This window comes from Oncorhynchus gorbuscha, linkage group LG09 (genome assembly GCF_021184085.1).
Source record: "Oncorhynchus gorbuscha isolate QuinsamMale2020 ecotype Even-year linkage group LG09, OgorEven_v1.0, whole genome shotgun sequence".
Taxonomy (NCBI): domain Eukaryota; kingdom Metazoa; phylum Chordata; class Actinopteri; order Salmoniformes; family Salmonidae; genus Oncorhynchus; species Oncorhynchus gorbuscha.
Window position 1 is genome coordinate 38,134,005 of NC_060181.1, and position 24,497 is coordinate 38,158,501.

Here is a 24,497-nt window from a genome sequence, read left to right on the forward strand (position 1 = left end):
CACCAGCTAAAAAGCGCCTAAAGTACAGGATATTATTATCACTAGTACATCTAGATAGTCATTTTGTAGAAGGCCACTTAAGGTCAGGTCGTTTACCCTGCATATAGCTTTGATAACTAGCAGTCTTTTCTATTTTATGTTATTTTCTTTTTCCTCTTTCAGGGTGTGCGTGGAAACGACGGTCCCCACGGTCCTAAAGGAAACCTGGTCAGTGAATGTTTTTCTGTCCTTTTTGTCCTCTGTGGAGTTGAAATATTGATGTATTCCCATTGAGAGCAAACCATCCTTAAAGTCTCAAACCATCTCTTCTTCCTTCCTTCCTTCCTTCCTTCCTTCCTTCTTCTCTCTTCTCTTTTTTCTCTCTCAGGGTCCCCAAGGAGAGCCAGGGCCCCCAGGGCAGCAGGGTACCTCAGGAACACAGGTGAGAAACGTCACAGAGCAGGAGACACATTATTGGGGACCGATTTTAGCCAATGTAAACACTTGCAAAGGACGGGATATCACATTCAAATGTTCGCCTCCTTACAATGTGGGATGATCCGATGAAAAATAAGCAACCTCTAATAACACAACTGTAATCTGTGGTAATAATGCCTCAAGCGATGCATCTCTGACCAGATCTGACCGTATGACATGATTGTTTCAGGGAATGCCAGGGCCACAGGGAGCCCACGGCCCCCCGGGAGATAAGGTAAGAGAACAAAGTGATCCATGACTGTTGTGTGTGTAATTACTATGTAATGAACCTTCGTAAAGATATTGACCGTCCCGACAGGCTCCAGTAAAGTCTCCAGAACTTGTCACAACTAGTGAAGCGTCACATTCAGAATTGAGTGATGGTAACACTGTTACCAGTATTGTCACCAGTAGTCCAGTAAACTCGTGACTTTCTTCTCATCTCCTCCCCCAGGGCCCCACAGGAAAACCTGGTCTGCCAGGAATGCCCGGAGCCGACGGCCCCCCTGTAAGTCACGTGCTCACTGACCTATATTGGACTCATCTTTACTGTATGTTATAATAGAGCAATGGAAACATTATTGGTAATCTGCAGAGGTTTTTTAACACGAGATGACGGCAGGGTAGCCTAGTGGTTCGGTTGCAAGTTCAAATCCCCGAGCTGACAAGGTACAAATCTGTCGTTCTGTTCCTAGGCCGTCATTGAAAATAAGAATTTGTTCTTAACTGACTTGCCGAGTTAAATAAAGGTCAAATAAATAATGCATTGCGCAGAATTCCACTGGTCAAAAAGGTTAAGTACTTTATTGCATTTTCATGGAACAAAGTGGTAAGAACAAGTAATCAGCACATCTTGAATTGAAGTTGCCCTTGATAATGCCTCTCTTGACCTCTGATACTCTCTTCACCTCAAAGGGTCACCCAGGAAAGGAGGGACCTGTTGGCACCAAAGGAAACCAGGTGAGATCCTCTAATCGTCTCTCTCCTGCACAGTATTCATGAAATATAGTCAACCTCCGCGCCAAAATCCCCACCAAGATGCCTGCCTATATATTGTGTCTTATACGTTGTGTCTTGTGTGAGGTAGTGCATCATTTACCCTCTCTCCTATCTTCATACAGGGTCCCAACGGTCCTCAGGGAACTATTGGCTATCCTGGCCCTCGTGGCATTAAGGTGAGATGAGTTCTTTTTGGCTAAAGTCGTCATTAATTGTCACTAATCTGTGACGATAATGCCCGATTAATGACTGACCTCCTAATCCAGTTGTAATTGCAGGGAACTCAAGGTATCCGTGGACTGAAGGGTCACAAAGGAGAGAAGGTAGGTGACCTCGTCCAGTGTATCAGGGATTGATGAATAGTATATGTGACAATAAAATATCTTATCTTTTCGATAAAAAAATAAGTAGCCTCTCACTTTGAGAACTGATTCTGGTATCTTGAAGGTGACGTACAACGCTGGTCCTGTGTCTTGATGACAGCAATGTCGTGGGCTTATAACACCTCTGAAACATTTACGTTCGTGTTTGGGTTAGATTGATTTGACATACGTTTAGAAATGTTGTAAAGATATGTCTCTCAGCCCACTAACATGTACTTTGTGAATGACACAGCCATGTTTATGCAGTTTCAGAGATCAGCCACTGGTATCTGTACTTTTAGGTTAGGATCACTAGAGGGCGCACTGTGACACACTTTCAGACACGAAAGCCACACAGGTGTCAAGTTCATTGTCTCTCTCTCTGACCTAAACGTGAGAAGATGTACATACTGGTTTTTTTTACACTTTAAATATTATTCCACCAACGTTTTCATAATTCTTTATGTTGTAAGAGTTCTTAGGAAGACTTGATTTGGATTTGTGCATTTTAGGGACAACATCCCAAACACTTGATTGACCATACGTATAAGGCCTTCAGCTTTCAATATTAACCACAATTGCCTTTTTTTTAGGGAGAAGATGGCTTCCCTGGAATTAAAGGAGACTTTGGTGTCAAGGGGGAGAGAGTAAGATACATGTTGTTTATTAAATAATTCCTCCAAAGAATTATATTCAAGTATTATGTATTGTTTTGCAATGTCGTGTTACATGTTTGAAGTTATTTGCCTTGTTTCTTGCCTTGTTATTTGCATACAATGTATTTATTGATTTAAGGTTTATGTATTGATTTAATGTATGGTTATGTGGTTTATGTATTGATTCACATCTGACTTAATGTATGGTTATGTGGTTTATGTATTGATTTAATGCATCTGATTTAATGTATGGTTATGTGGTTTATGTATTGATTCACATCTGATTTAATGTATGGATATGTGGTTTATGTATTGATTTAATGTATGGTTATGTGGTTTATGTATTGATTTAATGTATGGTTATGTGGTTTATGTATTGATTCACATCTGACTTAATGTATGGTTATGTGGTTTATGTATTGATTCACATCTGATTTAATGTATGGTTATGTGGTTTATGTATTGATTTAATGCATGGTTATGTGGTTTATGTATTGATTTATGTGGTTTATGTATTGATTCACATCTGATTTAATGTATGGTTATGTGGTTTATGTATTGATTCACATCTGATTTAATGTATGGTTATGTGGTTTATGTATTGATTCACATCTGATTTAATGTATGGTTATGTGGTTTATGTATTGATTTAATGCATGGTTATGTGGTTTATGTATTGATTCACATCTGATTTAATGTATGGTTATGTGGTTTATGTATTGATTTAATGCATGGTTATGTGGTTTATGTATTGATTCACATCTGATTTAATGTATGGTTATGTGGTTTATGTATTGATTTAATGCATGGTTATGTGGTTTATGTATTGATTCACATCTGATTTAATGTATGGTTATGTGGTTTATGTATTGATTCACATCTGATTTAATGTATGGTTATGTGGTTTATGTATTGATTTAATGCATGGTTATGTGGTTTATGTATTGATTCACATCTGATTTAATGATTCATGATTTAATGTTATGTGGTTTATGTATTGATTCACATCTGATTTAATGCATGGTTATGTGGTTTATGTATTGATTCACATTTGATTTAATGCATGGTTATGTGGTTTATGTATTGATTCACATCTGATTTAATGCATGGTTATGTGGTTTATGTATTGATTCACATTTGATTTAATGCATGGTTATGTGGTTTATGTATTGATTCACATCTGATTTAATGCATGGTCATGTGGTTTATGTATTGATTCACATTTGATTTAATGCATGGTTATGTGGTTTATGTATTGATTCACATTTGATTTAATGCATGGTTATGTGGTTTATGTATTGATTCACATTTGATTTAATGTATGGTTATGTGGTTTATGTATTGATTCACATTTGATTTAATGCATGGTTATGTGGTTTATGTATTGATTTAATGCATGGTTATGTGGTTTATGTATTGATTCACATTTGATTTAATGTATGGTTATGTGGTTTATGTATCAGTGTTGATTGATTCCCCTGTGTGTTCCTGCTAACAGGGAGAGGGTGGAGTGCCCGGCCCCAGAGGAGAGGACGGTCCTGAGGGGCCAAAGGGTCGTGTTGGGCCCCCTGGCGAGCTCGGGCCCATCGGTCTGGTTGGAGAGAAGGTGAGAGTAGGGTTCATATTCTGTATAACAGAAGTTTGTTTAACTTGATTAAAATGACACTATATTTGAAAGTATCTCATAACACACCTACCTGGTTGGCCAACTTTTACATGATGGTGGTTCCGTCTATGTTGTTGGTTTTGGTTGATTTTGATAGGTTCATCAGAGGGTCATTAATGACAGTATCTGATTGCAGGGTAAACTTGGTGTTCCTGGACTTCCTGGATATCCTGGAAGACTTGGACCTAAGGTAACGACAACCCCGATTTCCTTCAAATTGTTTGCAGGTAACAATTGAAATGTTATCTTATTAAAAGGACTGACAATACGGATGCTAGATGTAACAACTGCTTGATGTGTTTTCAGGGCTCCCTCGGTTTCCCAGGATTCCCTGGAACCAACGGCGAGAAGGGAACAAGGGTAAGGGAATCCAAACTCAAATGAAAACTCAAATTGTCGCAGTATGTTCTATGAGTGATGTAACCCAGGTACAAAGTCAACAGCACTGAAGTTGATTCTGGTGGCTGGTGTTGCCTGTGTGTCTGTCTGACTGAGTCTGCGTTTCTTCAGGGCCTGATTGGAAAGTCTGGACCTAGAGGACAAAGAGGACCAACGGTACAGTTCAACTCCACTAAATTCCACGTATTTATATTACTGTTGATTGTCAAAGTCTCTCTTTGTAGTTTATGCACCTCTGTTTAAACCAGGGCTCATATTGTATTGGGAACAAACAACAGTTTGGTTAGTTTACTGAGATGAACCAACATGAAGAAGATCAGAAACACTCAACCCAATGCCCATATTATTCCTAATCGATTCTCCATATCTCTCCAACAGGGCCCCAGGGGTCAGAGAGGGCCAAGAGGGTCTACTGGGAAATCAGGAGCCAAGGTAAGACAATGTCTAGAATCTCAACAATACATTTACGGAGGTTTAATGCTCAACAGCACTGTCAGTTCACCTACTGGCCACCACAGGGAAGACACGTCATAGTAAAGCTGGAATATTGGTTCGCTGCATGTGATGGCGTTAATTCTGGGCTTCTATTTCTTTTCACTAGGGTACATCAGGAAGTGACGGCCCATCTGGTCCACCAGGAGAGAGGGTAGGTTGTTGGAGTTATCATTTATTTGTTTACGATATACACTTTGCCGTGCCACTATAACATACATGTTGTTGAGAGACTTATACCTGTCCTTCTCCCATTGTATCTTTCAGGGACTGCCCGGACCTCAAGGAGCAAACGGTTTCCCGGGGCCAAAGGGACCTCCCGTAAGGCCACAATATCTACTATATATAGCAATCATTTAAGAATGATTAGTGTAGTTTGAAACTGTGAGTGCCTTCTGTCCCTCAACTCTTTCTGTTTCCTACCCAGGGACCACCAGGAAAGGATGGACTGCCCGGACACCCTGGACAGAGAGGAGAAGTTGTAAGTCTGTTTTCTTGTCCGGAACATGTGGCGTATAAGCTATCAGAAATAAATGTATCTTACAAACAGTGCCATGTCTTCCTTTGGCTCAATGATTTTTTTTGTGTAGTTGATCTCAAATTATACTGTTCATGCTCTACTGTTACTTCCTCACATGATACACACATGATTGCCTGAGCTGATTGCATTAGGGGCTACACAAGGCTATATTCAAGGCCCAATTCATTTCATTTTCTATTCCACAGGGATTCCAAGGAAAGACTGGGCCACCCGGGCCTCCAGGTGTTGTTGGCCCTCAGGTAAGATTAATGCACCTTTCTTTTATTTACATTGTCCAGTGTCCAATCCATTTTTTTATGGATCATATCCACCATTCACATTCCATCTTCATTACTCATTTCCCTCCACTTCCTCTTCTTCATTGTCCCAGGGTTCCTCAGGAGAGACTGGCCCTCTGGGCGAGCGCGGTCACCCCGGTCCTCCAGGACCACCAGGCGAGCAGGGACTCTCCGGACCATCTGGCAAGGAGGGAACGAAGGGAGACCCTGGTCCCCCAGGTGGCCCCGGGAAAGACGGGCCCTCAGGACTGAGAGGCTTCCCTGGAGAGAGAGGAATGCCTGGCACCCCGGTGAGCAGGCTAACCAACACTGTCTGCATCTAAAATAGCACACTATTCTCTATATCACAGGGCGAGATGTCATACTGAATATAGATTGCACATTCAGTGTTTTAACTTGTTCCTGTCTGGTCTTTAGGGAGGTGGCGGACTGAAAGGAAGTGAAGGCCCAGCAGGACCTCCCGGAACAGCTGTACGTCTGGCAATAATTACATCTGAAATTAATCATTGTGAAAAGAGAATGTGATGCACAGTATTTGTTGACGTCCACATAACCTTGGCTGTAATCATGTCTCTAACCATACCTGTGCAGGGATCCCCAGGTGAGAGAGGACAGGCAGGCAGCGGAGGTCCCATCGGACCCCCAGGAAGACCCGGCCCCCAGGGGCCTCCAGGACCATCAGGAGAGAAGGGAGTACCTGTGAGTACCTTTACAACACATATCCAATATACAGAGCTGTAAGATTGAGTCATTGTTCTTCTCTATTCTCTATGTCTCATACATGTTCTCTCTCCCACCCCATTCCCTCTCAGGGTGAGAAAGGTCCGATTGGCCCGGCTGGGCGCGACGGTGTCCAGGGCCCAGTGGGTCTGCCAGGTGCAGCCGGATCCATCGGAGTTCCAGGAGAGGACGGAGACAAGGCTAGTAACAATCATCTGTCTCTATCACATATCCAAACTACTGTATTCCCACTTGAAACTATATCAAACTGCTAATTTCCAACCACTTGAAACTATATCATAATGCTAATTTCAAAGAACTTGAAACTATATCATAATGCTAATTTCAAACCACTTGAGAAACTATATCAAAATGCTAATTTCAAACCACTTGAAACTATATCATAATGCTAATTTCAAACAACTTGAAACTATATCATAATGCTAATTTCAAACCACTTGAGAAACTATATCAAAATGCTAATTTCAAACCACTTGAAACTATATCATAATGCTAATTTCAAACAACTTGAAACTATATCATAATGCTAATTTCAAACCACTTGAGAAACTATATCAAACTGCTAATTTCAAACCACTTGAAACTATATCATAATGCTAATTTCAAACCACTTGAAACTATATCATAATGCTAATTTCAAACCACTTGAAACTATATCATAATGCTAATTTCAAACCACTTGAGAAACTATATCAAAATGCTAATTTCAAACCACTTGAAACTATATCATAATGCTAATTTCAAACCACTTGAAACTGTATCGTAATGCTAATTTCAAACCACTTGAAACTATATCAAAATTCTCATTTCAAACCACTTGAAACTATATCATAATGCTCATTTCAAACCACTTGAGAAACTATATCAAAATGCTAATTTCAAACCACTTGAAACTTTATCAAAATGCTCATTTCAAACCACTTGAAACTTTATCAAAATGCTCATTTCAAACCTCTCGTAACAAAAGCCTTGGTGGTGAACTGTGTATTACAGGGTGAGGTTGGAGAGCACGGCCAGAAGGGAGCAAAGGGCGGCAAAGGAGAGCATGTGAGTGACATTACCGCCATTATTTTGCTGTCCGTGTCAAATCCACAGATCATGTTATGTTCCTTACATCTATTGTGTCTGAACAATATAATATAAATAGGATTTTCTCTGCTGAAGTACAGTGATACATTTGGCTACAATCAAACATTGTGTGTCAACAGGGTCCTCCCGGTCCACCAGGGCCAATGGGTCCACTCGGTCAACCCGGCGCTGCTGTAAGTAGAAACCCTTAACTCCATCAACGTACAGTGTATCATCAATATTGCATCAGACACATAGGAATTCATAGCATGGTGCCCCTCAGAAATGTCCCCTTCACTAATATCTCCATTGTTCAGGGAGCTGATGGAGAACTAGGAGCCAGAGGTCAGCAGGGGCCATTTGGAGCCAAGGGAGATGAAGGAACCAGAGGATTCCCAGGGGCCCCAGGTCCTATTGGACTGCAGGTATGATGACTGATTTCTGTCATGACTATATATGATGTTAGCCTCAGTACAATAAACGTGTGATTGTGACGCGATAGGTCAATAGCATCTCTAACTGGGAATGTATCTTGCAGGGATTGCCAGGCCCATCAGGAGAGAAGGGAGAGACTGGAGATGTCGGACCAATGGTGAGAGTCCACGACAATTTGGAGCAACCCAACAGATGATTGGATCTCATGAAGCCAATCACAATAGTTCAGGAAAGAGGTATTGTTCGCATGAAACACACTAGGATATTGCTAAACTCATCCTATCTGTCTCTTTAGGGTCCACCTGGCCCCCCAGGACCCCGTGGCCCTGCTGGTCCCAGCGGTGCTGACGTGAGTACTAATCTTCTCTCAAAACATTCCAGAACTCTTTCCTCACTATAGAATAATCATATCAAATGATTTCATTGTAATGGAGTTTTTATGCTACTGGTGATATTATGAAGCCATCCCACATAAATACTTACCGTAGTTTTCCTGTTGATTTGAAGACATATATGTTATTATGGGTATGACTCTTGTTGTTTTTATATCGTTGACGCTATGATGTGTTTATTCAGGGTCCTCAAGGTCCTCCTGGTGGTCTGGGTAACCCTGGAAACCTGGGAGATAAGGTATACATGACTTCACAATAACTCGATTTCTACATTCTGTTGTAGTAGTTATGATAGGTGTGTACATGTATGTTCTGAGAACTGAACACGCTGTGTTGACAGGGAGAGCCTGGTGAAGCTGGACCACCTGGAATCGGAGGAGAGCCAGGAAAGAAGGTGAGAGGTTGATCCTTACTCTTGTCTCTTTGCTTCTTCTCATGGGCCTCAAGGTATTGTCCCATACACACATATATGTTTCTATGCATAGATGTTTTGTACTGTGAGTGACAGTGTTGTTGTCCAATGGCAGGGCCCACGTGGAGAGCACGGTGACAAGGGAGAGGCGGGACAACCTGGTGCTTCTGGCCCTGCGGGTGGAAGAGGAGGCCCTGGAGACGACGGACCCAAAGGAAACCCTGTATGTCAAACACTCACTCTATACTATAGAGTCTATAGGAAAGCACTGTCACAAAAAAATCACACTTGGTCTGTAAAGTTTGTAAGTCAAACGTAATGCCATTCTGTCTCTCTCCTAGGGCCCTGTTGGTTTCCCTGGCGACCCCGGTCCCCCTGGTGAACTCGGTCCCAGAGTGAGTATCTAAACACTCTTCACACACGTTTCATTAGATCTGTTTTGTTGTGGTTAAACAGATATTCCAATGCAGGTGTTCATACCATTTCAGACCTAGTGAGTGCAAGATGTGTCTCTGCTGGTGTATCTGTGAATCTTTTTCCATGATTAAAACCCCCAAAAAGTATCTACTTTTGACACCATCTTAGCAATTACCATCGTTGATAATGACTTTCTCTTCTTTAGGGTCAAGATGGAGCAAAGGGAGAGAGGGGAGAGGACGGCGAACAAGGACAAGCTGTAAGTTGCCCTAACCTACTATAGGTACTACACGGGATCTTCAGGACTGTCCTTGTAGCCTTCATTAAGCACTTTGAACTGGATGTCATTAGGTCATATGTTGTCTGTTTACCATCGCCCCGATTCAAAATGGCTCCCGGCAAGAGTAGTGTTTGTAATGTGAAGCACATCCTTAAGATGTATCCAAACACATTTAGAATTGAGAAATGTAATGGGGTCAGAGAGGACTAAGGGGCCACTGTGGACATTGGTATGCAAGTCCCAGCCATAATCGATCTCAATTAAAGCCCTAGGAAAGTGTATTTCCCATGTTGAAGCACCTGTTGAAACATAAAATGGCACTGCAAGATTAAAGTTGTAAGTCCTTCCGAGCAGATCGCCCTTCAGGCCTGTCTAGAATGTAGATTATTATGGAACTCTAAAACAACCATGTTTATTTTGGTTCAGTTCTCTATAGTTATTATTGACCCTGCATAGGTCACTGAGGCGTTATAATGGTGATCGTGCTCTCTACTGTAGGGATCTCCAGGACCCACGGGTGAGAATGGACCCCCTGGTGGACCTGGAAAGAGGGTAAGAACGTTCAGCTCAACAGGCCAAACCACAACTGTCATCCACAGACATATCTGTTTGTTTCCATTGTATTCTGGTTGATAGGTGCATATATCTACTCAATGAAGACTACTAGGTGGCCGATAGGCGGTCGTGAAAGCATCATAACGTTTTTGAATATTACACATCGCTTACTTCCTAGGGTCTTGCTGGAACGAGAGGGCCAGAGGGACGACAAGGAGAGAAGGGAACTAAGGTAAGAGTTCAAAGGTCGTCGGTCAATGTATTGGCACTGGCAGTTTAGCCTGTGAATCGTTTCTATCTATCTAGTGATGGTTTGCACGCCATGCCAGACAGCCTTGACTCCAAATGTATATTTCTCCGTCAATTGTTTCCCAAATATTTGCTCAACTCGCAAAACACGTTGGGGATTTGGAATATTGAAGTTTATCAATGTTTTTTTTTCTCCTTTCTCCCCCCCCCCCCCCCCAGGGAGACCCAGGTGCTAACGGACCTCCAGGAAAGACAGGCCCCGTCGGACCTCAGGGTCAACCAGGGAAACCAGGAACGGAGGGTCTGAGAGGACTCCCTGGATCAGTGGTGAGCGAGATGATCCCGCGCTTCCATGGACAGACTGGGCTGTTCAGTCTGTGGTTCCGTCTACTGTTCTAGTCTGTCTGTCTGTACGGGTGTCCATCTGTCTTACCCTCTGCTCTGTAGGGTCTATTATCGTCTGTTCACTACTACTAGCTATGAGCTTAACAGTGTAGCTGAGCTGTTTGGTGCATTAGGCTAACTTCCTTCTGATGATCTCTTCCAGGGCGCACAAGGTTCTCCAGGCCTTGCCGGCCAGAAGGGACCTCCCGGACCACTGGTGAGATAAGATGTGTACCTGAATAGATCTATAATAGATTGTATCTCCCACAGTGTTGATCTATAGGCGTACAGTGCTATATTGATGCTTCAAGTGAATATACCCACTTCCTTAGCTACAGTACCATCTTACTCTTATTCTCTCTCTTCAAGGGACCACCAGGCTTGCCAGGACTGCGCGGCGAGGGCGGTGACAAGGGAGAGAAGGGCCACTCGGGTCTGATCGGTCTGATTGGGCCCCCCGGAGAGCAGGGAGAGAAGGGAGACAGAGGACTGCCAGGGCCACAGGGGACACACGGGTACAAGGGAGAGACTGTGAGTGACACCTGTCTCTCCTTAGCGGACATTATAGAGCTTTGAAAGAGAGCGTACATTTCCTCTGAGCACACGCAGACTCAAAATAATCTGTTGTTGTGTCTGTACGACACGTCCCTCCTGAACATTTATTCTGTCGCCCTTCGATAAACAGTTGAGTTCAGTGATAATGCATTTCATGTGTGTTTCAGGGTGTCTCTGGAGGCACTGGGCCTATCGGTCCTGGTGGCCCTGCTGGCATGCCTGTGAGTAACCACTTCTACATCACCTCTCCTGGTTATTTTATCAGTATATCACGTAACATCCTCTATCTGCATTGTGTATATAATTTGTTTTTTTAAAGAAGACGGTAACACAGAGAGATTTAAGCACGAATGCATCCGTGCCTTTTGTGTCTTGCATAATTCTGTCGCTCTCTAATCATTTAAAATGTCCTCTTTTCTATGGCCGTATAACAGTGGTAATAGTTAGCGTCTATTGAATGATAACCCTGACCTCCCTGCGCCTCTTTCCCAGGGTCCCCAAGGTGTCAAGGGAGCTAAGGGTGCTACAGTGAGTAGAACGTCCTTCTCCGCACTCTCTCTAGTGGAATATCTGCCTGCATATTATAGTCCCTGTTGAGTCCCATGTGCACAGTATTGTTCAAATCTCTATCTCCTGTCTGTGTGTTCCAGGGAGGATCCGGTCCCAAGGGAGAGAAGGGTGTCTCAGGACCCCCTGGGCCTCCAGTGAGTACCCATCCTTTGCATAATCAGTTTACTCCACGAAACAAATTAAATACTCGTATTTTACCGCCATTTTTCAGTTTAGTCCTGCCTAGATCTATGGTTAGTTGCTTACATCATTCTAGAGCATAGCATATGCTCTCATACATCTACAGTTTTCAGTTCAAACATAAATTTCAAGTTCAATTGAACCTAAATCTACGAATCTCATGAATGATTATCAACCAGTAATAACCTTCCTCTGTGACCCGCCTCCAATCAGGGTCCTCCAGGCGACGTCATCCAGCCGCTGCCCATCCAAATCTCCAAGAAGTCCAAGCGCTCCATCGACGCCAGCCGGATGCTGTCCGAGACAGACGCAGAGGCGGTCGCAGCCGACGCCACCGGCACAGAGTTCCTGACAGGCAGTGAGGGCATGGAGGAGATCTTCGGCTCACTGAACTCGCTGCGACAGGAGATCGAGACCATGCGCTTCCCTCTGGGCACCAAGGACAGCCCCGCACGCACCTGCCAGGACCTGAAACTCGGCCAGCCGGAGCTCAAAGACGGTACGGGGCTTTCAGGCGTAAAACTATTCACAAAAATGTGGCAATTCTAACATAAGAATAAGAATATAATATGTTTCTAAACACTTCTACATTCATGTGGACGATACCATGATTACAGATAGACTTGAATGAATCGTGAATAAAGATGAGTGAGAAAGTTACAGATGCACAAATATCATCCCCCCCCCCAAAAAAAAAAATGCTAACTTCCATTGTAATAGGAATGGTGAGAGGTTAGCAGAGGGTATGAGGGTATGATATTTGTGCATCTGTAACTCTCTCACTCGCCATTATTCATTCAAGTCTATCTGTAATCATGGTATCGTCCACATGAATGTAGAAGTGTTTAGAAGCATATTATATTCTTATTCACAATAGAAGTGACTCCAAAATGACACAATACATTATTTACCATTCGCTTCTATTGGGCACAAAATCATCTGGAAAACAAACAGCAAATACAGCTAGGAATATGGGACCAAATGTTAAGCGGTTGACTACTTTAATACACATGTAACAATGTTCCATAGTTAGTCATTGGGTAATTTCTCATCCAAAATGCTGACAGAGCCAAAACAACCAAACATTTGTCCCAACACTTTTGGAGCTCACTGCCTTAGTTTGCAGCCCAAACCGTTCGGGATGTCTCCTGGTCTGACAAACATCGCTGTAGCTCAGCCACCTTCCACCCCAGACACGGCAGGCCGGCGCCGGCGGATCCGGTGGATGGAGACGCAGCCCATGCAAAACAAACATATCTCTAGCTTAAACACATGGGTTTTGATGGGGATTTGTGTACAATGCTAATTATTTGGTTAATACACCATCAATGCAAAGAAAGATAAATGGCGACTTCACATTGTCATTTTAGTCACATTAAGACGTTTGAATTCGAGTTCCTTGGTACTTAGCCGTGCCTCTTCTCTCTGCTCCCCCCTGTAGGAGAGTACTGGATCGACCCCAACCAGGGTTGCTCTCGCGACTCTCTCAAGGTGTTCTGTAACTTCACCGCCGGTGGGGAGACCTGCCTGTACCCCAGCAAGAGCGTGGACACGGTGAGAAGAGAGACTGGGCCTGTCAGTCAATAATGCACACACACAAACTCTACCCTGAAGTAGCTGTATGTTTAAACGTAAGTCTAATTGTCTCTATTTCTCTCTTAGGTAAAGCTCAGCTCTTGGACCACGGAGAAACCAGGCTCCTGGTACAGTGAGTTTGCAACTGGCAGCAAGGTTAGTTTGGGTTTATTGCACCATCGTGGAGAATCCCAGAGGGACATTCATTATAGTCCATAAGTGTGCTATGTTTGACCTGGATATCAACCAATGGGTAAAGATGAAGGTAGATCAGGAAAATGATCAAAGCATTATCATAACACTGTCACTAAGCAACATGTTTATTTTATGTCAGATTTGAGACATCACACTCTGCTTTCATGCTTATTATAGTTCACATCTATTGGCTTTATCTGAGTTTTTATTTCATGGCGTGTGTTCCCCCCCCCCCCCCCCCCAGCTCTCGTATGTGGACTCTAATGGCGAGCCGATCGGTGTGGTCCAGTTGGGCTTCCTGCGGTTGCTGAGTGTCCAGGCCCGCCAAAACCTCACCTACCACTGCCACCGCTCCGTGGCCTGGGCCGACCGCACGGCCAATAACGGCCACAAGAGGGCGCTACACTTCCAAGGCGCCAACGATGAGGACCTCAGCTACGAGACCAGCCCATACATCAAGGCCCTGGTCGACGGCTGTTCTGTGAGTCTTATTTAATTGGTTTATTTAAACAGTGTGGTCATATTCAGTAACAATTGCCAGTGTTTCCCAGGGAGTCATGGTAACCAAAGGTCATCTCTCGCTTACTCACCTCTGTGTGCGGACATTCAAGTTATGGATGCGCATCTCAAGTATCTCAAAAAGTAAACTAAGAAACCTGAGATTTTATAGGGGGTCCGGGGGTACATCCCCCCCATTAGCTTTTTAAAAAGGAATTCCCCGAATGTTGCTCTATTTTTAATCTGATGTAGGCTAATTGAATAATTACAAAAAGTATTACTACAGAACTGTATTTTTCCATTACACACAATGAAAGTATAATAATGATCCTAGGCAGATACCCTTGCTGCACGTGTAGTGATCTCACCTGTCTCTCTGTTTCTGTCTGTCTGCAGTATCGTAAGGGCTTCGACAGGACAGTGGTGGAGGTGAACACGCCCCAGGTGGAGCAGCTTCCTCTGCGGGACCTCAAGATCACAGACTTTGGGGAGAGCAACCAGAAATTTGGCTTTGAAGTGGGACCTGTCTGTTTCCTGGGCTAAAACACCGTGCAGAGAAATGAGAAACACCTACACGTATAGAATATACACTTACACTGATGAGAAAACACACACACACGCACACGCACACACACACACACGCACGCACGCACGCGCACACACACACACACACACACACACACACACACGTCCAGTAATTTGCAAATGTATTTCATGATATCAAATTCATTCCCGACCATTTATATCTACACACACACAAATACTGTTGTGAAACTGACATGCACTCACTCAAGTACATGCCCAGGGGAAAACATCTCCCAAATAGAAATGGACGACGAGAGACAAGTAGAACACAAACATTCTCACGAAGAGGAGACCAAAGATCGATTGCGAGAACGAGAGACAAGAGTTCTGACCGTTTGCAGAATAAAAGCGTGTTCTTTTCCAACGAACAGCTGGCCCAAAGAGCCGTCTCCTCCTTCCGTGCACACCAGAGCCCACCGTCGCGGACCCCCCTCTCACTCCTCTCTTCTTCCCGCTGTCTCTCTTTCCAGTTGTCTCACCCACTCTACCTCTCTGCATTGCCTTCCCCACACACTTGTACGTCTTCTGCATCTAAGCCCCGCCTCATCCTACGCCTCACTTGCTGCCTAAGGGGGAAACCAATGAATGAATAGGAGTTCCACGAAGAGCACGGAGGACCGGAAAACAGCGGAGCCTGTAGCCAACCAGGCCTGACGAAATGGAGACGTCCATGTTGTCTAGCTAAGTTCATGGTCTATTCATCTCCACAGTGAAATTCTGTACCAAACAACTATATCAGCCTAGTCATCCTAAAGCTGGTCAAACACACTAGAGGCGGGTGAATAGAAACTTTACGGTGCTTTGTGGAGTGAAAGGAAAGCGGTGAGATCTCTAGTTTTATCGCGGCTTTAACCTAAGATGTGACTATGAACATCTCTTTGCTCAGTACTGTAATAATAAAGTCCTAACAGCAATGTACTGTCTCTGAACTGTATGGCTGTTTATTATTGGGCCAATAATGTTGCATGCAATGGGACGGAAGGGTGTCTTTGCCTTGTCCAAGGACCAATGAATCAAAAGCCATTAACCTTGTAAATTGTACTGAACGTGCTGTATGGTGCATGTATTTTTAATCCTTGTTACAACTGTCATACACAGGCCAGAACTGTCGTTCCGAGACCAGCGAATAGGCCAGAATGCCATCAAACCAGTCCAGTATTTACAGGTGTGATGCCTGGAATTGGATTCTTGTTTTATGTAGAACACAGGGTTTACATACCAGGATTTGTGACATTCCGTCTCTTTTCAAGCAGGGAAGGTATCAGGGTTAAATATGTGTATGAGCTTAATAGATGACGGCCAAAAGTTTCTCTCGTACAACAGTGAATAAATGCATGCTTTCAAAAACTGTGGCAAGGTGCTAATTATACCAAAGCGTTAATATATTCAGCGTGAATAATTCAAGTTGGTCTCCAACACAGCCACATGATGCTGTCACCAGTTCTCCTACTGGAAATGTGCATTTAGAATCCATTTGTACAGACATAGTGAAATTCTATTGTATTTATTGAAATCAAACAAGGTGCTTCAAACAACGACAAGCCAAATATGCCAGTCGAATGTGGTATTTCATTTTGTATTTATTTCCTGTAGTTCTCACATGATGGTTAAAACAATTAAATACATATTAAACAAAACATTAACCCGAGTTATCTGTGCGCACCCCATTGGTCTATGCATGTCAACAGTTCTGGTGAAAAATAAAACGTGTCATTTGTGGCCATATCTCATTGTAACCCTTTAGCAATCAACTGTACTGTGCTGTTACATTTCATTGCGGTTTGCCAATGCTGAGCTGCGCTGTGCTGCAGGAGTATGGCGTGGGCGACAAACAGACACCGGGATTCTATGGTTGTGAGAACACAGTGGGCAGGGGACAGCAAGCGGGAGGGAGGGAGGGAAAATTCTAGCAACCACCTGGGGAAGAATTATTACGATTTTGTTTATAAGTAAGTAATGTGGCTATGGGGTTGAATATCATTATGGGTATTTTGGTTTGTTTTTCTTTTGATATTGCAGAAGGGGGGGGGGTTGACCTAACTAAACCAGAGGTGAAAAATAATTACCTTGTGATTTCGAGTGAAAAATCGCAATCTATTGGTTAGTTTTATTGTTAAAGACAAATGTTTCAACAAAACATTGTGCTGAAAAGAGAAAGTATTTTATGTAAGTATTTTTTTTTTATGTTTGTTTCTGTAATATATAATCTTTTTAAAGAGCTGCTCGACTCCCTTGTTATTTTTTCTTAGTCCCTCTCCTGTTTCATTCTCTCTCAACTGGCTGGTGTTGCATGTTACCCGGGGCTACATAATAGCTAGAATATTTTTCAATTTGATTCCTCTCGACTTGCTGCGTACAGCGGCTCAGACAGCTGAATACAACCACATTCACAAATCTCCAGTTAACACAGAATCAGTCACATCCCAACCTTATTTCCACTATTTAGCACCTCAACACCCCAAAAGATCCCTTCTAGTGTTTTCACTCCAGTTTGATTCTGATCTATGCCTGCTTCCCTCTCGCTCTACAGTCCACTGCTCTCTTTCATTTGTGTTTCATTTTTTTGCCACGTTTTCTGTTGGTTTTTGTTTTGCTTTAGTTTCACTGTCTCGGTTTGTTCTTGGCTTGTTGTTTTCTGTCCGAAGTCTCCAATTAAACCACATGCCAACGCATGTTCTCTGTGTGCATACTGTATTAGAGTACCTTTGCATGTGTGAAGCCATTTCTGTTCATAAACATCTAGATCCAACCCTGTTAGTAATGACTAGTAGAAGTTTCACTAGATAAATGATAGTAACTGTACATAAATGTAGAGCGTTTAGAGGTGTAACTTGGTTACATTGGGGAAACCACTGAACACTGACCCGCTCTCTGTATTGTGAACTCTCTCCACAACACGAGATCTCAAAAGCTACAAACATTGGTTTTCATTTATTGCACATTTACCTTGTCCATATTGACTAGATTTACAAAACAATCAGTTGTATTATTACAAGCGAAGGCACAATGTGAACGTTGAAGCAATACTTCATTCCTGGACCGAGAAGGGAACTTGCCTCATTGGTCTTAATGAGGATGATGGAATGTTGTCTCAGCCAATGAAAAGGCCTCCTGGAGGTGAGTAGGAAATGCTTTTTGTCAACAGGACAGCAGTAAAAAAAAAAGGCATTTCCTGTTAAACATTACCCAATGATTTGAATGTATTTCAGATGGGTCCATTACCTGTTACTTCAATACTGGTTCCAGTGATGTAGCGAGAGTCATCCGAAGCCAGAAAGGCACACACATCAGCTACCTCTATACACACACAGAGACAGAGCGAGGTTAAGTCTTATAACTTGATTATAAAGGGAACGGAGTTCTGCGTTTGTGATGTGCTCTACTGCACAGAGGTGTACAGTATTCTTACCTGCAGGCTCTCCCATCCTCCCCAGTGGCACCATGGACGTAAGCTGCCCACACAAACACAGCAAGTTAAACACACACTTTCATACAAAAACAACATTGAGGTGGTGACTTTCTATCTAATATAAAAAAGGAGAACTCAGTCGTACCTGACTGATTACTTTCTCTGGTACTTTATCAGTCATGGGTGTGGTTATAAACCCTGGAAGCACACAGTTACACCGGATCCCATATCTGGAGAAAGAGAGCAGTTGTATGTTAGGTTTTAGGCAGTATTCATACTTCACACCACACCTGGGCCCCGTTTCCCAAACGCATCTTAAGGCTAAGTTCATTAGAACCTTCCTAGGAGCATCGTTAAAACTCCCGAGCTGGTTCCTAAAACCAGCTGAAGTTGCACCTGAAAACGCTCTTTATTTAGTGGTCTGACTGCCTCAGACCCCCGTAACAGCAAAGTGGTCATTTAATGCTTTTTTTCTGCTCCCTTCGGAGTCACATTTAAACACAGAAGGTCTCCGCTAAACATAGAATCAATGTGTTTATCTGTCGCTCTGTGACCGCCCAATGCAAAGTTGCCAATGTCTTTGCAATTGGCACAAACAAAGTGAAAGCTAAAAACATGCTTCAAATGAAAACCAAGCTGACTGCAAAAAAAAACATACAGTTGGCTTAAAGGCTCTATGGGCCGATCTATTTCAGTCAATCGAGTTCTATTTTGCCACTGGCGCAGCGTTCTAAGGCACTACTGCATCTCAGTGCAAGAGACGACACTACAGTCCCTGGTTCGAATCCATGCGGAATCAGATCGGCGTTGATTAGAGTCCCATAGGGCGGCGCACAATTGGCCCAGCGTCGTCCGGGTTTGGCCGGGGTAGGCCGTCATTGTAAATGAGAATTTGTTCTTAACCGACTTGCCTAGATAAATAAAGGCAACATTTTAAAAAATGATTGTAGGCTACACTGTCTGTAATTTCCTGATGTATTACAACATGATGTGTCAAATCTGTGATTAAGTTATTATAGGGTAAGCATTACAATAAACCTCAATATTTACAGCCAAGTAATAACATATCTCTAGAAGCTGATCCACCGTCAGTGTTGTAGACTAATTCTAATGTTAAAATAAGATTTGAATGGAGAAAGCTGATCCGAGAGATCCTAGCAGATGGACACAGGCTCCAACGACGCACTTGGTGAATGTTTTCTCTGCCTGGTGTTTTGGGAAACACACGTGACATCTTTCGCCGTAGGAACAATGGATTGTTAAAAACACTCGTAAGCTTAAATTCCATTGCTATCAGGAGACCGGTCCTCCTCACTAAATAATGTTTATAGCCTATTAATCTTCTCTCTATTGGTGAATGGGTCAAATTTGGGGTGTTGAAATCAAATGCATTGTCATGTTCAGTAGACACAGCACAGAAGATAACAGACCAAAAAGGGTCGGTACCATCTCAACTTGTACAATATTAAAATGCTCATTTTTGTCTCTGTTGCAAAACATTTTGCTACGGTTTGTCCTAATGAACATTACCCGGGTGTGCCTCACCTGCTCAGCTCCTTGGCTGCAGTTCTGGTCAGGCCCTCCACACCTGCTTTGGAAGCAGAGTAGTTTGCCTGTCCAATATTGCCCACCTGGTAACAGCCAGAAACACAAAGAGAAGGTTAAAGAATGGCAGGAATTAATGTAAGTCTGTTTGAAAGATAATGCCTGGGGTGCCAATAGCTAAGATGTTGGACTCGCCTTGCCCACAATGCTGCCCACGGTAATAATGGAGCCTTTAGGAGCTCCACAGGCAACCAGAGCCTTGCCAACAGCCTGAGTCAGGAGGAATGTACCCTGATAGAGAGGGAAAAGAGAGGGGTTTGTGGGAGACGAGGGTAGGAAGCACTATTTATTGTAACAACGTTTTAACTCTGATTTCAGTGCATCAGCGTAAAAGAGTCACTGAGCCTAAAAGAGAGAGAAACCCTTGATGCTTTTCTTCCACTGATATAAATATATTGTGGTCAGGACAATAAGAACAAAGGGAAATACCTTTAGGTTGACTTGGATAACCTTGTCAAAGTCCTCGTCCTCCATTTTCAGGAGGAACTCATCCCGAGTGATCCCTGCAGCATTCACACATACTGAGGGAGGCTGGAAGTACCGACACTGCAGGAGGGTATCAAAGCACATTGTTTAAGAGTTAATCACTTACGGCATTCAGTGACTCACTCACACAAAACGTCTCTTCGGGTTCAGGCAATTTATAACTTCTCGATTTTGTTGCTAAAGTACTGAGTGGAGTAATTTAGGTCAAGGTCCAAAAACGTTACATGATTGACTCATTTTCCTAGTAGGAGACGCCAGCATGTGGTTTAGGATAATAACTCAATTACACCAAACACACACACTGAATTAGTGAGTGTGTGTCTGCACATAAGTCAATCACCTGTATGCTTGTGAGTAGTTTCTCTACACTCTCCCTTGATGAAACATCCACAGCAGACGCCATGTGGTCCTGCCCTTTGTGGTCATGGTTCAGGCTGTCCAGGGTCTGATTGGCTGACTCCTCGCTGATGTCAGCGACCACCACTATGGCACCCTCGGAAGCAAATCGCTGGCATACGGCTCGGCCAATCCCGCTGCCCCCTCCTGGAGACAATGGGTAGTGCAAAAATGTAAGAGGCAATTGGCTGCTGCTCACAGCAGGTAGAGAGGGCTCGACACCACTAACTTGGATGTTCTGTACACAAGAGCTATAATAAAGGACTGATAGTTGGTGGTCGCCTATAGGGAGGGGAAATTCATTCTATCGTGCCTTTAATTAATTCATCTGAGTGAAGATTCTTGTAAGGCAACATTATTGTTGCCTTCACGTTTGACCCAATGAGAGTGACACAGCTGTCTCATCGGGCAAAGGTGAAGACGAACACATTTTTGTCGAATAAAAATGGCCTAGGCTACTCTTAAGAAAATGTATGTGCATGTTAAATGTACTTAATTGGGATATTGTCATTAAGGTTTCATTAACAAACTGATTTGGATGGCTGTTGCGATACCACAGGACAGATTATTATTGTATTTTTTAAAGCAAATATGCTCAAGAATGTCTGAAGATAATATACTGTAACAGTTATGTAGCTTAGTCGAAACAATGTTAGAAAGGCCGTTAGCTACAATATAAAATGATTGAAGTCCAACAACTAGCCCAAGGGTCAGCTACAACAACACAATCTATTGCGCCTAGCTAAGCACACATATCTGCCCCACTAATCTCCTACAGAGAAGTGCAGATATATCGGCCTACCTTACATATGTATTAAGTTGCATATAAAGGCCGACGAAGCGTGAAAGAAGACACTAACCCGTGACAACAGTCAACCTTGATATGAGCCGTGTGGTGGCCGCCATGATGGTTGTCGTTGAAGACCGAGTCGTTCTCTCTTGATCCAGGAGATGGCGTCACAGGACAGGTTTTGTTTGAGCTCATATCTGTAACTAGCCAGTTTGTCATCCTAAAAAAAATGAATGAGTTTTCTCTGGTTCATTCTAACCTAACGTGGGTTCGTTCAGCCATTCCTAAAGGGGAAAATGAATGTTGAATGGGGTTCGTTAGGAGTAACACAGGCTGAGGATATCTTATACGTTTTGTTCTATGAGATAATATCAGGCAGTGTTAACATGACCTTTTATGTGTTGTTTTGATTGCATTAACGCTTCAAAAACACACAGTATATATTTTTCTTTATCACAGCACGAATTGTACAAGATCTCCTAAACCAATGTTTACCACGGACCGTATTCGGCGTTTAACCCCATTCATTTCATCATAAGCTTTGGCCAACGAGCCATTGCAGAGTAAGTGCCTACAAAAATACAGCAATAATATTGCTCAGTATATTTTAATTGCAGCAGGTAATACAGAACTAATTATATTTTGACCTAATATGGAAAGCAATAGGCACAAACATTCAGACAAAGCAATTGCACTTCAATAGGCCGAAACAGTATCAGTGTTTCTCAACCTCGGGCTCGTGGTCCGCTGGGATACTGGAGATGGTCCAGTTATATTTTTATTTTTAAAGGGTTCTCAGCGATGCGAAGCCATAAACGCCTATTGTTATTGTCTGAATCCTTCTTTTTTTTTTTTCTTGACATGGTTAAGTAACTCAAGCATAGATCGGTAACTTGTTTTCTAATTTGGCACACAGAAAGGCCATGAGAAAATTAGTCAAAAAGAATGGCACTGATTGGCATATAGGGAGCACTGCAGTCTCACTTAAACCCTCATATTTGTTGCCCCATTTGACGTAGCGACTTAAAAATGTATATGTAGGTGTCTTTCTTTAAGCTGAATAAATTTGGCCCAAGGACCCATGAGGTCTGTCAGGCTAGATTTCCCTCCATCTTGGACAGTTTGGAAAACCTTTCAAAACGTGTTCTCAGGAACCATAAGTTCAAATAACACCGTGTATTTAACATCATAATAAAAATAATATTTGTGTTGTGTTATTTGCCCTGTCTTTTAAATGGATACATTATCGTACAGAAGCTGGAGGATTGTGACTATAGTGAGGACCTCTCTGTGTGCACTGTTCAACCTTGGCAAATACACTATATTCAAAAGTATGTGGACACCCCTTCAAATGATTGGATTCAGCCATTTCAGCCACACCCGTTGCTGACAGGTGTATAAAATCGAGCACACATCCATGCAATCTCCATAGACAAACATTGGCAATAGAATGGGCCTTACTGAAGAGCTCAGTGACTTTCAACATTGCACCGTCATAGGATGCCACCTTTCCAACAAGACAGTTCGTCAAATTTCTGCCCTGCTAGAGCTTCCCCGAACTATAAGTCCTGTTATTGTGAAGTGGAAACGTCTAGGAGCAACAACGGCTCAGTCACAAAGTGATAAGCAACACAAGCTCACAGAACGGGACCGGCGAGTGCTGAATCACGTAGCGAGTAAAAAAATGTGTCATCGGTTGCAACACTCACAACCAAGTTCCAAACAGCCTCTGGAGCAATGTCAGCACACTAACTGTACGTCGGGAGCTTCATCAAATGGGTTTCCATGGCCGAGCAGCCGCACACCAGTGGAAGCTGGTGGGAGGAGCTCTTCCATTCATTTCAGCCTATCCTCCTATAGCTCCTCCCACCAGCCTCCACTGCCGCACACATGCCTAAGACCACAATGCCAAGCGTCAGCCAGAGTGATGTAAAGCCTTTCCAGAAGAGTGGAGGCTGTTATGGCTGCGGGGGAACCAACTCCAAGATTAATGCCTGTGTTTTTGGAATGAGATGGTCGAGGAGCAGGTGTCCACAGTGTGTGGGTCTGTTGCTCTCTGACAGATATGAGAAAAGGCCGGCACACATGTTCTTCACTGACTGCTGCCATCTAGTGATCCATGTCCTCGTGGTAAGAAGTTCAACTGTTGAAAACAATTGTCACTAATACGTGAAAGCTTCTCATCCCTGTATCAAATCATTCCATGGACCCATTTTCTTGATCAAAACAGACACAAAGTCAATGTTAAAGATCTCTTTCTCTCTCTCTTTATTTTTAGAGGTGGACAGTTGAAAGTATTTTTTCTTAGAAAAGAAACCGAACACAAGAAACAACCACTCAATTGTAGGGGGAACGACTAAGAGAACGAAAGCAAAACAAGGAACCTCAGTGGTAGAAACATGCTCCACACTTTAACAAAAAGTCTAAGTCTTGCCTTTTTTCCTTAGAGCTGTACACATTTTTGCTTGTAGTTTGTCATTATTACCAATATAACTTCCTCCATTGCCTTCAAGTAAATGCAATAAAGATTCCAGGATTCCATTCAAATCCCCGGGAAATAAATAACTGATCACACAAGTACAAAATCTAAATTCTCAAACTATTATATATATATATATATAAAAAAAGCTTGGTTCTTAACTAAATCAGTTTAGTACCACCTCCGAATCCCATGAAGCATATATACAGCTTCTGTTAATCGCACTATGAGCAAGGAAATGGTCACTACAATCTTCTTCCCAAACCAGATTTAGCTAAATTGAATAAAACATCCAGCTGCCAAAAAGTTAAAAGGCCAAGTAGTTAAAATAAATAGTGTGGTTCTGTGCCGCAAAGCACTGGTATGGCAACGGTATGGGAATAACATCTGGG

The 24,497-nt window shown here is 42.9% G+C and overlaps 2 protein-coding genes across 4 annotated transcripts in view; one reads left to right on the forward strand and one right to left on the reverse strand.

Annotated features, from left to right (window-relative positions):
- col11a2 (collagen, type XI, alpha 2) overlaps positions 1-17,161 on the forward strand; it is a 47,626-nt gene extending 30,465 nt beyond the window's left edge. For all 3 annotated transcript variants that reach the window (XM_046362209.1, XM_046362210.1, XM_046362211.1), the window contains 44 exons: positions 163-207; positions 368-421; positions 647-691; positions 911-964; positions 1,372-1,416; positions 1,578-1,631; positions 1,734-1,778; positions 2,411-2,464; positions 3,972-4,079; positions 4,276-4,329; positions 4,446-4,499; positions 4,650-4,694; positions 4,917-4,970; positions 5,140-5,184; positions 5,298-5,351; positions 5,458-5,511; positions 5,757-5,810; positions 5,942-6,139; positions 6,267-6,320; positions 6,441-6,548; positions 6,662-6,769; positions 7,584-7,637; positions 7,799-7,852; positions 7,976-8,083; positions 8,197-8,250; positions 8,389-8,442; positions 8,670-8,723; positions 8,826-8,879; positions 9,013-9,120; positions 9,239-9,292; positions 9,520-9,573; positions 10,093-10,146; positions 10,328-10,381; positions 10,618-10,725; positions 10,946-10,999; positions 11,152-11,313; positions 11,505-11,558; positions 11,830-11,865; positions 11,988-12,041; positions 12,301-12,586; positions 13,529-13,641; positions 13,750-13,818; positions 14,102-14,338; positions 14,752-17,161. In XM_046362209.1, the coding sequence (XP_046218165.1) occupies positions 163-207; positions 368-421; positions 647-691; positions 911-964; positions 1,372-1,416; positions 1,578-1,631; positions 1,734-1,778; positions 2,411-2,464; positions 3,972-4,079; positions 4,276-4,329; positions 4,446-4,499; positions 4,650-4,694; positions 4,917-4,970; positions 5,140-5,184; positions 5,298-5,351; positions 5,458-5,511; positions 5,757-5,810; positions 5,942-6,139; positions 6,267-6,320; positions 6,441-6,548; positions 6,662-6,769; positions 7,584-7,637; positions 7,799-7,852; positions 7,976-8,083; positions 8,197-8,250; positions 8,389-8,442; positions 8,670-8,723; positions 8,826-8,879; positions 9,013-9,120; positions 9,239-9,292; positions 9,520-9,573; positions 10,093-10,146; positions 10,328-10,381; positions 10,618-10,725; positions 10,946-10,999; positions 11,152-11,313; positions 11,505-11,558; positions 11,830-11,865; positions 11,988-12,041; positions 12,301-12,586; positions 13,529-13,641; positions 13,750-13,818; positions 14,102-14,338; positions 14,752-14,898 (3,462 nt within the window). In that variant the 3' untranslated portion in view covers positions 14,899-17,161. The remainder of the gene's footprint in view (positions 1-162; positions 208-367; positions 422-646; positions 692-910; positions 965-1,371; positions 1,417-1,577; positions 1,632-1,733; positions 1,779-2,410; positions 2,465-3,971; positions 4,080-4,275; positions 4,330-4,445; positions 4,500-4,649; positions 4,695-4,916; positions 4,971-5,139; positions 5,185-5,297; positions 5,352-5,457; positions 5,512-5,756; positions 5,811-5,941; positions 6,140-6,266; positions 6,321-6,440; positions 6,549-6,661; positions 6,770-7,583; positions 7,638-7,798; positions 7,853-7,975; positions 8,084-8,196; positions 8,251-8,388; positions 8,443-8,669; positions 8,724-8,825; positions 8,880-9,012; positions 9,121-9,238; positions 9,293-9,519; positions 9,574-10,092; positions 10,147-10,327; positions 10,382-10,617; positions 10,726-10,945; positions 11,000-11,151; positions 11,314-11,504; positions 11,559-11,829; positions 11,866-11,987; positions 12,042-12,300; positions 12,587-13,528; positions 13,642-13,749; positions 13,819-14,101; positions 14,339-14,751) is intronic.
- On the reverse strand, positions 16,503-21,835 carry hsd17b8 (hydroxysteroid (17-beta) dehydrogenase 8). The gene is made up of 9 exons (XM_046362214.1): positions 21,697-21,835; positions 20,781-20,983; positions 20,384-20,500; positions 20,090-20,185; positions 19,895-19,980; positions 18,495-18,579; positions 18,350-18,392; positions 18,163-18,237; positions 16,503-18,051 (listed from the first exon to the last, which is right to left on the reverse strand). Exons 1-9 carry the CDS (start codon positions 21,740-21,742, stop codon positions 18,032-18,034), a joined length of 771 nt encoding a protein of 256 aa, XP_046218170.1. The 5' UTR covers positions 21,743-21,835; the 3' UTR covers positions 16,503-18,031.
- Positions 21,836-24,497: the final 2,662 nt, after the last annotated feature.

What these genes read in the sequence shown, in the direction of transcription:
- hsd17b8 (XM_046362214.1), bottom strand. Translation starts at nt 21,742, where the DNA reads ATGGCGGCCACCACACGGCTCATATCAAGGTTGACTGTTGTCACGG. An exon ending in AAGGTTGACTGTTGTCACGG is followed by an intron (nt 20,984 to 21,696) that starts GTTAGTGTCTTC and finishes CATTGTCTCCAG; the next exon opens with GAGGGGGCAGCGGGATTGGC. An exon ending in CAGAGAAAGTAATCAGTCAG is followed by an intron (nt 18,393 to 18,494) that starts GTACGACTGAGT and finishes TTGTGTGGGCAG; the next exon opens with CTTACGTCCATGGTGCCACT.